This window comes from Corvus moneduloides, chromosome 1 (genome assembly GCF_009650955.1).
Source record: "Corvus moneduloides isolate bCorMon1 chromosome 1, bCorMon1.pri, whole genome shotgun sequence".
NCBI classification, from domain to species: Eukaryota; Metazoa; Chordata; class Aves; order Passeriformes; family Corvidae; genus Corvus; species Corvus moneduloides.
In genome coordinates, this window is record NC_045476.1 from 161,997,830 (window position 1) to 162,013,461 (window position 15,632).

General features: G+C 38.8%; 1 protein-coding gene across 10 annotated transcripts in view; it reads right to left on the reverse strand.

Moving 5' to 3' along the window:
- The window catches only part of TRAPPC9 (trafficking protein particle complex 9), a 480,517-nt gene that overhangs the window by 299,083 nt on the left and 165,802 nt on the right, over nt 1–15,632 (reverse strand). For all 10 annotated transcript variants that reach the window (XR_004244481.1, XM_032134195.1, XM_032134121.1 and 7 more), the window contains one exon: nt 15,212–15,322. Coding sequence is in view for 9 of the 10 variants with exons in the window: in XM_032134195.1 (XP_031990086.1) it covers nt 15,212–15,322 (111 nt within the window). In the remaining variant the exon portion in view is untranslated. The remainder of the gene's footprint in view (nt 1–15,211; nt 15,323–15,632) is intronic.

The following is a 15,632-nucleotide window of genomic DNA, read 5'->3' on the forward strand; positions in this document are numbered from 1 at the left end:
TCCACCTCTAACCTTTCCTCTCTGCTGCCCTGTACCCATGGAATGAGTGCCCTGGGAGTGCTCATCAAGTCACTACTCTGCCATCTCAGTCCTGGGCCTGGAAAATGGAACTGGAGTCAATCAAGCAATTAAATTTGAGACTTCTTAGCTACTGGAAATGTAGCAGTCATCCTCTAATACACCTACAGGAAATTAAACAATGATATCATCAGCCTATGAATAACTTTTTAATTCAACCAGCTGCACCAGCAGATGCCAGGTAGCTGCATCTGTACCAATATAGCACCTGTCCCAGGTACTAATACAGCACAGCACACGGCTAACTCTTCTTTTTGTGCACCCTTCTGTTTATTAGAGGCTTACTTTAAATTAGCTTTTCAGCTCTTCAGGATATGGCTTGTTTCCCTCTATCTCTGCTGGTAGTAGTATCTGCTAATAAACAACATGACTAATATTTGATAATAATAGTAGAAGCCTGCATGAACCAAAACTGTGTCTCAAGAGCGTTGATATTATTTCATATAAAAACATTTGGAGAACAAATCTGATAACTTTTTAGTTACCACTGAAAGTTATGATTTAGATTTTTTTCACACTGAGGAACAAAACACAGAGTTTAGCTGCCAATTAGTCCTATCCTGTAAAGCATTTTCTCACTAATTCTGCGAATTCATTCCACTTAGGATCTGGAACTTAAATGGAGGAGGAGGGGATGAGTTAAAAATAGCAGCAACAGGGAAAAAAAAAAAAGCCAATTAGCAGGAATTGCCACAATAACCTTTGTCAGGATAAATTTAAGGTATAAGGCTCCAAGATAGTTACTATGGCGACCACAGGCCCTTGCAAGGTACCTTTAATGAGAAATGTAGTATCTGTCACACAAGCAAGTAGATGCAGCAGCAGCAGCCCAACAGGCTATTTAAAGACACTTTTCTCCCCTGCCCCCCTTTTTCAAAGAGCAGCAGGAAAATAAACTGTGACTCAAGTAGCTTTAATATGTGTATTTTTTCAATTTTTTATTCTTTCCCTACTTCTTCAGCCACTGAACTGTTAAGATCTCAGCATAAGATTTATCCAAATTGAACAGGTTAGATTTACAAACATTACCCACACTTTGCCTACTCTTTGCAAAATAAATTTAGCTCACAAGTCATCCAAAACTCCAAGGAGTGAAAGGTTTTTACCTAGAAAAATGATATAGACACAGGTTTAAAGTAAGAAAACAAGACAAATGTTTGTTAAAAATCTTGCATCAATTCTCTTATTTGCCAATAGCATGTGCAGCTGCCATCATAAAAAAATATATATATTTTACTAGATGGAAACTATCTCAGATATATGTTTGGTACTTTCTCCTAATACACACAGACAAGTACTCAAGAGTGAACAGTTTAAAAAATAAGGTTTCTCCTTTTTCTACACAAAGTCCACTTCATTTCTAGTGTTTACAAACAAAGTCTATTTCCAATCTGGGCTGTCACTGCCACCACAAGCACCCTCATTAAGGACAAGCTTGGCTTAACTTGTTACAGTCCACACAAAATGGCACAGTTCCCATCAGATTCCAAATAATGTTATTTCAGGACTGTGAAAAAATAATGAAATGTGTGCTGCTGCAACTCCTTGGTACCTCTCAGAGTGCTGCATCCAACTCTGGGCTCCCCAGCACATGAAAGACCTGTGGACCTGTTCAAGAGGCTCCAAATGAGGGCCTTGGAAATGTTCAGAGTGCTGGAGCCCCTCTGCTCTGGAGCCAGGCGGGGAGAGCTGGGGCAGGGCTCAGCATGAAGATGAGAAGGCTCCAGGGAGACCTTAGAACCCCTTCCAGTGCCTAAAAGGAAGAAGTAAAGTGAGAAAACCTGAGAGAGACTTTTTACCAAGGCCTATAGTGACAGGACAGTGGTTTTAAATGGAAAGAGGGCAGATTTAAATTGGATGTAAGGAAGATGGTTTTATGATGAGAGTGGTGAGGGCCTGGCACAGGTTGCCCAGAAAAGCTGCGGATGCTCCATCCCTGGAAGTGTTAAAGGCTGGATGGGGCTTGGAGGAACCTGGGATAGTGGAAGGTTCCCTGCCCATGGCAGGAGTTGGAAATGGATGATCCTGAAGGTCCGTTCCAAACCAAACCATTCTATGTTTCTAGGATTTCAAACTACACATTGAATGGAAAGGTTTGTTCAACACCATCCCCATTCTCAAAACCTGGGCACCATCACCCTTCTCAAAGCCTGGGCCAGCTGTCAGTGGTAATGCAGCTGTGCTGGACCCACAGGAATGCCCCTGGTTCATACACAGTATCAGTCCCTGCTCCTACCCTCACTGTTAACATGGATACACTTCCCTAAAGCTTTTCACTCATACCACTTGTAGTTTTTTCTTGATCACATCTGGTTTTGTTCACACCAAACTGAATCTTCAGGCAGTAGAAGAATCCTATTACATGTCTCCTCTTAATTATCAATAAATTACTAAACTGCATTTTTTTACCTTTCTCAATGCCAAAGAGGCAGCTTCTTTCCTTTTAAACGCTGCAAATTAAATACTAAAATCTTTCTTTAAGTAATACATCTAAACCCAAAGTATTCAGGAGAACACACTGTGAAAAGCAGATCAATGGTAGCTTGTGATTTAAATAGGTTAAATGTGGGTTTGGCAACTTTGCAGCCAAGCTTTTGCATTGATATTAGCAGGTGTTAGATCTCCTTGAAGCTGCAAAAGCTCTGCCAACTCATCAGGAGATGCACAACTCATTAACTCAATTTTGATATAAAAGATAGGGCTGAGAAGCTTCCCTGATGAAGTAACCCTGGAAGGAAACTTTGGTGGTGAGTATAATTTACATGTTAGGCCTTCATTTGTCAAAGGAAAATGTTTTAGCTGAGATAATCCCACAGCTGGGATTTTACCACACATTTCATGGCAACTATTAACAGAATTAATATTCTGCCATGTGTTCTGCAGAGCTGACTTACACTTCCGTTTCAACTTTAAAAAAAAAAAAAAAAAAGACAATGCATGAACACTTCAGGAAAAATACAGCTGACCTAGTAAACTGTTATAGCAGGAGTCATTTAGAGGGAAAAATTTCCTCATGCAAGCAATGACTCCATAGGTTCTTTCCAAAACAAGCTTTGTTTCAGTAGACTTATACAGCCAAGAAGAAAAAAATCATTTTAACTCTATGAAAGGCACACTAAACCAATGGCCCAACTCTATTCTGCTACACTGAGTTCATCTAGTTGCAACATACACCTGAATTTATCCAGATTATAATTGTTTTGTTATGTAGTTTATTAGTCTTTACAAGACTAAAAATATTAATGCAAAGGTTGTTTTCCTGCTTGTCCACTGCCTTCCCCTCTCAGTTAAAGCACAGACCTAAAACCAGCTGCTCGGCACCAGCACATTTTATGGGAAAGAAGACTCTGAAGAGGAGAATAAACAACTGGGGAGAGGAGAAATAGAATATTTGAAGCACCTAGAAGATCACCTGCCACTGGTGAGGAAAACCTCTATTCCATCCTGAAATAATCTACTATAAACAGCCTCCAACCAGCTCCTCTCCTCAGCAGTGCAAATCCTGCAACAACTGCATGTGCGGGAACACTCCAGAAACCTTCAGGTTAGGAGTCAGGAAAAGATCTGTGGACAATAGCAAAACTTTCACCAAGAAGTAAATAATGTGAAGACAAGAATCAATAAACCCATTCCCATTTAACCACCTTAACAACAGTTACACCAATCAGCAAAGCTTTATCCTGTAATTGGGTAGGGGGAAAAAACAATATACTACCAATCATCGTGGACCATTAAACTTGAAATAGTTTTATAATTCATTTCTCTATTTACAATGTGTGCTTGCTTTTATTTTCTCTTTTTTCCCCTCAAGTGTAACATTGGATTCCTCTCTCATATTAAGTTTCCTTTCGCAAATATTTTTTTCCTAGCACTTCCTTTCAACTTAAATAGTTTTCAAGTATCATCTTCTCATTTGGTGAGATCATTCCAAAGAAGTGAAAACATCCTGTCCTGTGCTGGTGTGAAAAATTCTGCTCAAAAAGATGCTTGTTTAGTATTCAACCACTGCTGAACCATAGGTAGGATTTTCACAGATGTATCAAAACATGGATCCAATTCCTAAGAGGTAAAAGGCAGCTCTGAGCTCATCGTTCACTATTTAAAGCTCAGATTCTTATTTCACCCTGTTCATCACTTACTGAGACTGAAGTTCACCCGACAATTCATCACCTTGTCCTCTGTAATTCCTCACATCAGCTCCCTCCTTTACAATCCACTACCAGGGACCTTCCCAGCCCTCTGCTCACTCCTCTGCCAACACGGTTCCAAACAAAGCCAAGCAGTTCAGGGCCCAGACGGGCTCCAGTGAGGACCTGAGCTCTACAAGTTGTTACTCCCTTTCTTAACTAATTAATAACTTACCCTTCTTATCCCAGAGCAGCTTGGATTCTCTATCAGCTTCTGGTGTGGAACTCCTTCACATGTCAAGAATTACATTAATTAGACCCTCCTGATCCAGAATTTTGTTCATTCCTGAACAGAACTTTAATGGATTTATGAGCTACATCTTCCCTGCATAAAGCCCTGTTTACTCTTTCCTAGTTCAGCACACTTATTTGATGCAGATGTACACATAAAACTGAAATAAACCTGTAATTAACCTTCTTCAGCACAAGTCACCCTCTCGCCTAAGGGTACTTACTTATGATTCAACATATCAAATCTGGAATGTTTCCATAATGTCGGGGTCTTTCATAGTCTGAAAGCACTATGTAAGATAAGGAGTAATTTGATAAGTGATACATGGAGGTTTTAAACACCCCCTGCACTAGGCAGAAATCAAAGTACTACACAATCCAGATTAAGAGTTCCTCTCCCTCAAGAAACAGTCCCACAGAGGGCCAGGAAATCAAACAACTCCAAGTGATCTTGTTTCAGAATTGTCTGTTATTCTTTGACAATCCAAAGCTAGAGTAGAATTCTTCATTGTTATGAAAACACATTAGAAAGAGCGTACATTTTTGAAAACTTCAAACATGGCAAAGCCCTCCCTCAGGAGAATTCAGCTACTGGAAGAGTGGGCTGGAGTGGACAGAAAAAGAGGTTGAAGAAGAAAGATTACAGACTTAACATCCCCCCATTCCCTGACAAGATTAGACACTTTTTTGGGCAAACCAAAAACTGATTTCAAACTTAGCAGAATACTGGTTTGGCTTTTCGATTCAGGACCTAGAAATCCTTGCATTATTCCAAAGAAGGCTTCAACTTTTTGCCTGTAATCCCAGTTATTATGTTGGCACGGGACAGGGGGCAGGGAAGAAAACCAAGACTTCACTTCAAATCAACTTCTAGAGACACTTTGTAACTGCAAAATGAAAATGTCATAAAAGGTTGCCTTTATATACTACAGCATTTACTTAACATCTTTCAGTGATATTTTCAAATCACTGTTGTTTTAGCTTTTGTTTCCAGTTAATGAAGGCAGAATTAAATGGATGTCAAGAGTGAGGAATAAATTCAAGCTGATGAAGCACTAATTTTAAATGAGTGTTCTCTTTGAAGGAAAGACTCACAAACCAGCTATTTTAATTACACTTTTGATCATCTAAAATAAATTAATAGAAATTGGATATTTTAATTTCCAGCTTCAGGAAATCTATGCTGTACCGTCATGATCTTTTACAGAGCCTCAGAGAGCAGGCAGAAAGCCAAATCTGGGCAACATCAGAGTGTAACTTTCATAAATCCTTTGGCCATTAAGGCAGACGTAACTGGCAGCTACTCAAGACAATCTTCTTTCATCCTATTAACGCAGCCACCATGTCACCACAGCCACAAAACACAGCCAAGTGCTCCTAAATACAGAGTGCTATGGTCTAAATTAATCTGTTTATCTACAGATATCGATCAAACCAGGTGTGACCTGCAGCTGCACCTACACCCAAATGCTCAGTCTCTTACTGGCAGCATAAACAAAAATTACCTGAAATGTGTTAGGAAGCTTTGCCACAAAAAATAAAGATGATGGTTAATTGGGAAGTGGACTAAAACTATTCAGTTACCTTCACCACTTTGTCCTACAATCTCTAGGGGGGCCTAGGTACCCTTCACTCCTTATTTCCAAGTCTCCACATATCATAATAGAGCAATTCATCAGGAAAATGAATTCCACATTTTTTTCATCTGTTAGATGAACATACAAGGCATCAGGTTTAGGTGGCAGTGAGCAGAAAAAGTACTGCACCTAACTGAACCTGTGGAGGAGGACTCTGCAAATTCACATTGCTCACAATAACACACTGCTTAAAGTAATACGTGAGTCTGGAAGGCAAGAGCCTTACCAAAAAGTGGCATTATGCCATCTGTAACAACAGAAGAATCAAGGAAAAAAGGCTAAGGAAAGGAATTTGTCCTCTGGAAAAGGCTGGGGAAAAAAAAAACCCAAGACAGATTAGGACAAATTTTAGAAAGACAGAAAGTCTTAGAGGACAAAAGAAAACGACAGAGGAACCAGTTCATATGGACACATGCCCAAAACACTGCTGGCTTTGGGAAGAAGGAGCAAGTTTACCAATGAGTAGGCAGATTTTCAAATCAAAGAGAACTGTAGGCTGGAAAGTCCCTCTGGAGGGATCCACTCAAACCTGGAAGTTGGCCGCAAAGCCCCACATTTACAACACAGCACCAGAAAAGTAAATTATTCTTTGCATTCCTGCTCCCATCCAGGCACAGAGCTCCGGGCAGCTCCCTCTGCCTGCCCTGCCTTAGGCACTGCTGCATCCCACTGGGCAAGAAAGAATTCTGAAACAATCTCTGCAATAACAATCTCTGCAGCCTGCCTTGAACTGACACTGCAGGCCAAGTCTGACGAATTTGGCTGTGCCAGCTGTGCTGGAGCTGCACAATTGCACTCCCCCACTTGTGTGAGCTCCTGTGGATGGCACCTCTTTCTGCCTCGTGGTTGTCTGCCATCGTTTCACTCAGTACTCCCAGGTTTCTAGCGTGGATTTTATGAAGAGAGACTGCCAACAGAATATCTCAGGTGTGCCGACCACAGAGCCACTTTGAGACAAAACAGAAATTTTGATTAAGTATCTGTCTCACAGAAATACAGACAAATGTGGGGAGAAAAAACAATGTTGATGAATATGACTTTCCTTTCTCCTTCAATGTTCAGAAAATCTACTGGAAAAAGGACAGACCCAAAAGTTCCATAGAATCTTTTCTTCCTGGGAATATTGGTATTTCTGTATTTCGTTCTAGCAGGGAGATTAATACATGGTGAAAGATTGATAACATTCACCTTCATCCCCCATTTTTTTCCATCACCCATCAATGTTGAAACATCATTTTCTAAAACCAGTCTGAATTTATTGGTTTGAATATGTGTGAATTAAGGGAAAGCAAAAGCCATTTCAACTCTACCCTCCTTCAGGAAGAGGTATTTTTTCCTGTTTAGCTTGTTGCTCCATTGATATCAAACAAAAAAAACAACCACATATCTTCTTACATTCTTACTTTTTCTTCTACATACCTTGCACAGAAATGAAAACCCAATTAAAAAGATTAGCACTTCAGTCAATTTTTTAACAGACCTGCACATTGTCAAATGCTTCCACAGCTGTGCCTAGCACCCAAAAATTCCAATAGATAAATTATTTTTTCCAAGTATTGAAGAAATTAAGGAAGGAAAAAGTCTGGTTTCTTCTATAAGAAAATAAGTTCTTTCTCTTAAAAAAATAATTTCTAAATCTGAATCCTGAAACCAATTACTCTGATTTTTTTCAAGAGACAGCTTTTGAACCCTGCAAGTCCTACAACCTGTAATCTATTTAGGATTTAAGGGGAAAATGAAGATGACTGGCTTGGATTCTGAGTGATTTATAGCTCATTTAAAACTGGGACAGCAAACTCGTGCTACATGTGTGATATTTTGTATAAGGGCCAAACCATCCAGCCACGTTTATGTTGTACCCTATTAAACTTAATAAATCCTGTCAGAGACAAACTTGGCCTGCGCTCACAAAGCTCCCATTTCTCCAGCCGCATACACAAAATATTATAAATAGTGCAAATTGGGTCTTCTGAGGCCAAGGCACTGTTCAGAGAGGTCAGAAAAATTGCCATGCAGGCTAGAACCAGTGAGTTAGTCACCCCTGATTTAGGAAAAGGCAATTGAAGGAGCAGGGGAAAAAAAATCTTATGGAAAGTCATGTAATACCAAAAGAGTTGCCTATCTAGTGCAGTACCCCAGGATTGAGATAATCAGTACATTGAGTTTTGGCAAAGGGAGGGAAGGGGAGAGAAGAAACAAACCCCCTTTTCTCAGACAAGTCTGAGAAAGCCAACCAAAAGGGAAGGTCTCCGTACCAGCAACAGGAAGGAAAGCTCACCTGTGCTCAAATACACATTTCTTGACAGAAACAGAAATGCTAAATTCAAATGCAAATCATAGGAAACAGATTATCTGCACGTTCCCTATGGAAATACATCCTAATTAATCAGAAGAAAGAGATGATATTGCACTGGGGACAGGACAGGGAGAGGAACAGGAACATATTGCCGTAAAACTGACAAGGGCATTTGTTTTCATCAACAATTACAGGGACAGAACACTGGAAAAGGTCTTCCTGTTGGGAAGTGTGGCAACTGCAGGCAGATTTTTGGCGATTCCACTGAGGACACCTCAGTCCCAGCCTTTGTGAAGGTCTTTGCCTCCACTTCTCCATGAGGAAGATGGTCTGCTGATGCCTGAGGCCTGAAATCTCTTCATTCCTAGACGCGTTCCTAGACAGCTCAAAGTTCATTTTTTATTCATATGTTCACTTCCCTTAACCTTTACAGGAGAGCCCTTCTCTGTCCCCACCTCATCCAGTTCATTAATAATGTCTTTAAATTTTATTGCACTTATCAAACCAAAGTCTTTTATTGTCATCGGTCACCTGCATCTTCTGCCACTTGATCTCCACTTTGTCCTGTGTGTGTGACCAGAACTGAATATCATCATTCTCTCCTATCATTCCCTCTTTCTACTTGCCTCTCCTGTTCTCAGATTACATTTGGGTTTTGCAGTGCAGTCACACCGAAGATTCCCAACCCCTGTGATCACCCACTGGGCCTTTGAGCCTTACAAAAGAACCAGGACCACGGAAGAGACAAGCTTGTAAGGGACCTCAAAAGAGCATCTGCTTTTCATGGGATGCAAATGAATTCCTTGAGTAGTTTAACGACAAAACAGTCTAAAACTGAAATTTCTCTTTATTACTTCTTCTATTGCTCTTCCTCTTTTTATTATTGGTTGTTATTTTGCAGTTCTATAGTTTTTGCAGAATCCTACTCTAGCATCTCCAATTTTTGCCAAGTACTTTGAAATAAATATGAATATCACAACTGGTTCATACTATGGATGTGACCAGTGATAGATGTATCACCCTTTCCTACCCAAACTAACAATTCCTTTACAATCTTCTTGTTTAAAAGAACTAATTATTCACTCAAAATTGCACACTATGTTAAAAAATTGATTTGGCTATTAGAAAAAGGCAAGCCTTAAAAAAACTAGAAGTGTATTTAAAAAGGTCAAATAAGAGACAAAATTGCCCTGACAACAAAGGGTGATTTTCATGTTTTAGTTAATACAGTTTGACTTGAAGGTATCTCAGAAATATCCAGCTGGCCATAGATTTAACATGAAGACCAAGGGGAACTGCTGTGAAATTTTACTTTCTCTTGACAGCAGGCAAAGCATTAATCATAGCAGCTTTGTCTTTAAAACATAAACTGGAACAGCAATGTATGGAAAAAATCATTAATCTCCCATACAGACAACATGTCCTGTCATAAACAGACACACAAATTAAACACTGACTTGGCAGCTATGAGAAATAACAATCATCATTTACTTACACATGGACAATAAATTTATTGGGGGAAATTCTGGTTCAAAATGGGACAGAATTTTAATTCTCGTTCCCTTTGAAACAGGACCTATTTCAAAGTGTTTTCAAAATGTGCATTGTTAACTAATACTGCAGAAATTTCAGTGCACCACTGCACAGACTTCACAGCTCAATTAATCAACGCATTTACATCAAATAATTAAGCAGCAGAAATGGCCCCCATAATTAGTATGCACACAAAGGACTTTTAAAAATTCTTTAGTTTCCATGGATGAAAGAAGCACCACACTACATGATGAGAGGTATAAAAGTGAAAATAATAATTTGTTTCTTCAATTAGTCTTGTCTCATTATAATGTAACAGAAAAAAATCAAACCAGGTGAAGTCAATACACACAAAAGTTCACTTAGCAAAACTGAGCAAAATACCTATAATTCTGCTGACTATAAAAAAAAGCAACAAAACTTACTGTAGAGGATATGTGTAAGCAAACTTGCTCATTTAACCCTGTAACCCTGCTAAAAGGCAGGGTAAAACTGCTGACCCAAAAAGGAAGCCTGAACTTGAATGTTGACTTTGCTACTGCAGTATTTCTTCTGCATATTTTTAATTAGGCAACTCCCAATTAAAGAAATGAAAAGGCCAAAATTCCACCATCAGCTTTCACATCAGCATCCCCTGGGTCACCAGCACTTGTCAGAACATGTAAATTTTGCATAAAAGTCTCTCCCATTTGAATTACCAACAACACTATTTCCTTGTTTACCATGTCCTGTTTGCTCTTCATTTCTTCACTTCACACACCAGTCCTATTCTGGGCAATCCAAGCTTTAATCCCCATGGTGCTCACGCCAAGGCCAGAACAGCCTGAAAAGTCCAATGTGTAAATGTAGAGACCCCAACAGTGGAGTGTCATACACGTGGAAGGCTTCAGCAGCTCAGCTGTGCTGTCCCACAAGGACGGACGAGAGGATTGATCTACTCAGACCATCTCCACGATCAATCTTCCCCCGCTCCCGAGTGCCAGACACGCCGTGCACAGAATGGGAATGGAAAGGCAAGGCAGGGTGTGTTGTACAAAATGAGATATCCTGGGGCACATAATGAGATAACATCTATTACCATAAATTATGAAGTGATTTACACATAAATGAGGGCTGTCATGAAATTTAATTTTAGTGGTTTGATTATCAAGTAAGAAACACAATAATTACCGTACCTACGGTTTTTCAATAAATTCAGATCACTGCTAGTGGCAACACTTTTTGTTCACAGACATTAATACAATTCCCCTCCAAGAGCTGTCTGCTATATTTTTCCATGTCAGAACAACCTGTTGATTACCTTGTTGCTGGGATAAACAAGCTCAGATTTCCCACTGATTACATTCAACACACTTCCACTTTCCTCACTGCAAAACTCCTTTAACAGTGCAGCTGACTGCTTCAAGAAACAGCTTTTTTCTTCTTCAAGAAACTGGAGACTCAGCTAGTCCAGAAAAATCTCTGAAGGCTGAACTTTCCAGAAGCAGACATGAGAGAATTTGCTTCCCTCATCATCACATGTCTTATGTTCAATGGGAGAGATGAACAAAACATGTTGATACCACAGTGTGATATAACAACGTATTTTAAATTAACTGAAGACATTGCCAACATCCCAGCATCACTGAGTGCAGCCAGAACTTCTGTAGAGCAACTTGGCTGACATCTTTTCATGAGGACACCAGTACTTCAGTGCATTTCCCTGTGGATATTAAAGTTCATAAAAACTCTTGCAGATGTAAAGCAGCAAAAATTAATTTTATTTGGAATCTAGCTTTGCAATGAGTCCTGAAATTATTTTCAGGAATTCAACAAATGACCCTCCAAAACTCTCAGTCCTCTCTTTTTGTCAACCAACCTCACAGGAGAGGGAGGACAAATCTCCTGTCTTTTCCTTCTCTATTCCAAAGGAGTCATGGGAACAAAAGACCCCAAAGTAAAACATGTCACTAATTGTCCCACAGTGGGATACAAAGGAACATTGCAAGTCATGTGGAAACCAGAGATGGGAATATGAAGTCTCTAATTAACATCTTGGGATATAGGGGAAAAAAAAGGCTGATCCTTTCATTTGTTTGTCTGCAAAACAAGCAATGATGAAAGACAGAAAGATGAGTGAACAAAATAATCACTGAGCCCAAATGATCATTTCTGACTATAAAATGACAGGGAGCAAAATGTTTCTCTATCCTAAAATAGAGGGAAAAAAGTGTCACTTCTCAGAAACATTGCTTATATACATCTCCAAGAACAGTTACAATGCGCACAGTAAATAATCTCAATTATTGGCTTAAAAAGTACAGCAAATTGTAAGTTTAAGCTTTTCTGAAAGCTAAAACGATAATTTTCACTAGTCAGCAGAATAATCTTACTGTAGAACAAGGCATCTATTTTCCAGATAGTCTTTTAATGGCCTAAAGGATGTCACTTTTCCTAAATAGTATAATACCGGTTTTCCTACCATATGCAGTGTTATTGTAGCAGCTATTATTGCCCTATCTCTAAGTTAATTGAAGCAAACTGCCTTTCAGACCTTAAAACAAAAATATTGTGTAGTACTCTACATATTTGATCCATTTTACATGAATACAAATAAGCCAGAGAAGGCGACACGGTTGGAATGCACCAAATAATTACAAAATGGATCCCAGGGTTTTCCCTGCACGGACTCTGAAAGATTTGGCAGTGCCAGCACTGATCTGCTGACAATCCCAGACTTTTTTTGGCATTTCTGCTTCCATCTCTTCCACCCTTCCCATTGCCAGCACCATGGTCGATTTTATACCTTCATTATAAATCAAGCATATTACAGAGAGTGTTCTAATAAGTGCAGCACCCAGGAACTTCCATCACCATTCCTCATTTTCCATGGGAGCAGTGCAAGAATCCCCTGAAAATTCCCTCTCAGGCACAGGAGGGAAAAACTTACATTCTACAGCAACCCCTCTGTAATATAGAAAAGATAAGCAACACATCAGTTATTTTACTTTCTAAACATCCAAAGTGGGAAGCAAAGAGGCCAGAGTAAGCAGAATGCAGCATTATCCTTCTTTGTAGGTCTGGAGGCAGAGAATATGAAAACACTTACAGTCCCCAGAAATAACAATAGAAACCAAGAAAACAATTTCCTGCTGCCTCCACTCTGTCAGGATGGGAGATTTCAAAGTGATGGTGATGAATGGAGAGAGACCAAATTACAAAAGGAAGAGAAAGTGAGCAAAGCTGGCAAAAAGTCATAATTTAAATAAAGGCAGAATCAGGCAAACATTAAGAATGAGGGCAGTATCAAAAACGTGCAGGGAAGGGGAAAGAAATCCTGAACTTGCTTGAAAAGCCTCTCTTTAAATATTAATCAGATTTTAATAACAATCAATGTCCAAAGAAAAAAATATCATAAAAGGAGAAATCTAAAAGAGGGATATGTTGAAAAGCTTTGTATGTTTGGGTTGAAAACCTTGGCTCAAAAGTAGAATCCAGAGCATAGCTGCCCTGTGTTAAAAAGCAAAGATCTGGAACCACTGCTTAAAGAGGGAAAAGATTTCTCCTTCTTTTTTTTTTTCTTCCCCTCCCCCCCCCCGCCCGAGAGCAACAAAAGCCCTTTTCTAGGAGCAGGAAGGTGATTTTAAAGCCCAGTGTATGTTTCACCTGCTTTTCTGTAGCAGATCCATCAGAATAAAAATTAAAACTCAGAGCAACGTAGGAGCCATATACACAGTTTTACAACTAAAAGCACTTCATTCAAGAAATAAGATAATAAACGAGTTTAGAACTGATAGAAAACTCAGTGCAATTTCTAACCACCAAGAAAAAGACATTTTGCAATAAATATAAAAATCACTATTCTTAAAAAGTTTCAATACCTCCAACACATATACAATCTCCCTTGAAAAATAACTGTTTCAAAAGACTGATTGAAAGGGTTTATATCCATTACAATGTAATGATTTAAGAATATTTAAATTTAAAATATTAAATCCATAGAAAAATAAAATTCAATCAAAGGGATGCAAAGAAATTTTATAACCTTATTTGTAGCTTAATTTTTATCTGTTATATATTGTCCCAAAAACTGGGAATGAAAACTTTCAAGAGATTTGAAAAGTACAAAACAATTCAAAAAAACAAGAGGCGTAAAAGTAAAATTATAAAACAATATGAATAAGAAAAAGAACATTTTGGTGACTATTTAGACTGCTTTTTAAAAAAGAGAAAAAGCCATTTTTTTCCAAAAAAAAGGAACAAGCACTGTATGTTACTGATGGTTTTGTCCATTGCTTGGTAAAGTAATATTCAACCTGAGTTTGAGTCAACGTATTTCCACTTGGTTGTGCTTTGGGAGTCACCAAGGCAAAAAGCATTCCAAATTTACTGCTGTTTTACCTATTCTGTAATTCTTTTTGACAGCTGCATTCCTTGCAATTAACGTGGTTTGACTTTGAACTTAATATTCATCCAGGGGTTTGCAGACATGAAAACATCTCTCTTTAAGCAAGTTTCTCACTTGCAGGACTTAAAGAGAGCAGCACAACTCTCCCAAAGAAGAGAGGGGTGCAGGGAGCCCCTGACTCAAAAGCAAGATTCCCTTTTTCACATTATCACCTTTTCTAGGATGGAGTCCAGATGCAATGATCATCTGAAGAAGATAAACCAAGCAACCCCAGGCTACAGCCAGCAGCAGGAACCCGAGGCAGGTATGTAACGGCAAATAATGGTTAATAATGAGCTGTACATCACTCCAGTAGGGTTGTAAGAATCAATACTCCCAACAGCCTACTTGACCTGAAATATATTTTCCCATAGAGATTGGAATTGCTTCTTCTTCAGTTCTATTTTTCTTGCCTGTAGTTTTCTTTGTAGGAAAAGTGAGGAAATGGCTGAGGAACCATGTAAAGAAAATTTAGAACTGGGAAAGGATAACGAACTACTGAGATCAGATTTTAACACCAGGATTGCATTCAGAGCACATGGAAATTACATTCAAACACTGTACAAAAGTTAAATGAGCTGTACACCTCAGTACCAACTGCTTTGTATTTCATTATTTTCAGGACTACTACATGCAGAGCCAAAATAAATTTACTTGAGATATTGCTAAAACTTAGTGATGCGTCTTAAAGAAAGCAAAACTTTTATATTCTTTGATATGTGTACAATGTTTAAAAAGAACACCAGGCCCCCAAATGTCACCAGTTGCCTATATACAAATAACAGGGTTAAATCCAGGCCCTTTTAACAGTGACAGCACTCACCGCTGACACTCCCCAGCATGCAGAATTAAATCTTCATTGTTCCTGGCACTGATGGTCAACTCATGCTCTGTGGAATTGAAGACATCAAGAAGGAGGTGACACTGCCGGGTGCTGTTTAGATAGAGGGGAAAAAGCACAATTTCAATGATGATATTATTGTATGTCTATCAAAATTAATATTTATACATGGATATAAATATATATGCAAAAAATACACACATTCACATACAGGTTTTATTTCCTACTCCAATTGTAAGAATATCCTTATCCGTTACTAAAACCACCTTTTTTAATAGCTGGTTGTTTTTGGCTTTTTTTAACTAAAACTAAGCAGAAGGGTACATCTTAAGGAGAAGTTCCATGACAATTCTGACCTGCACAGTATCAAGATCCACAACATTTGATCACCTATCTATATTCT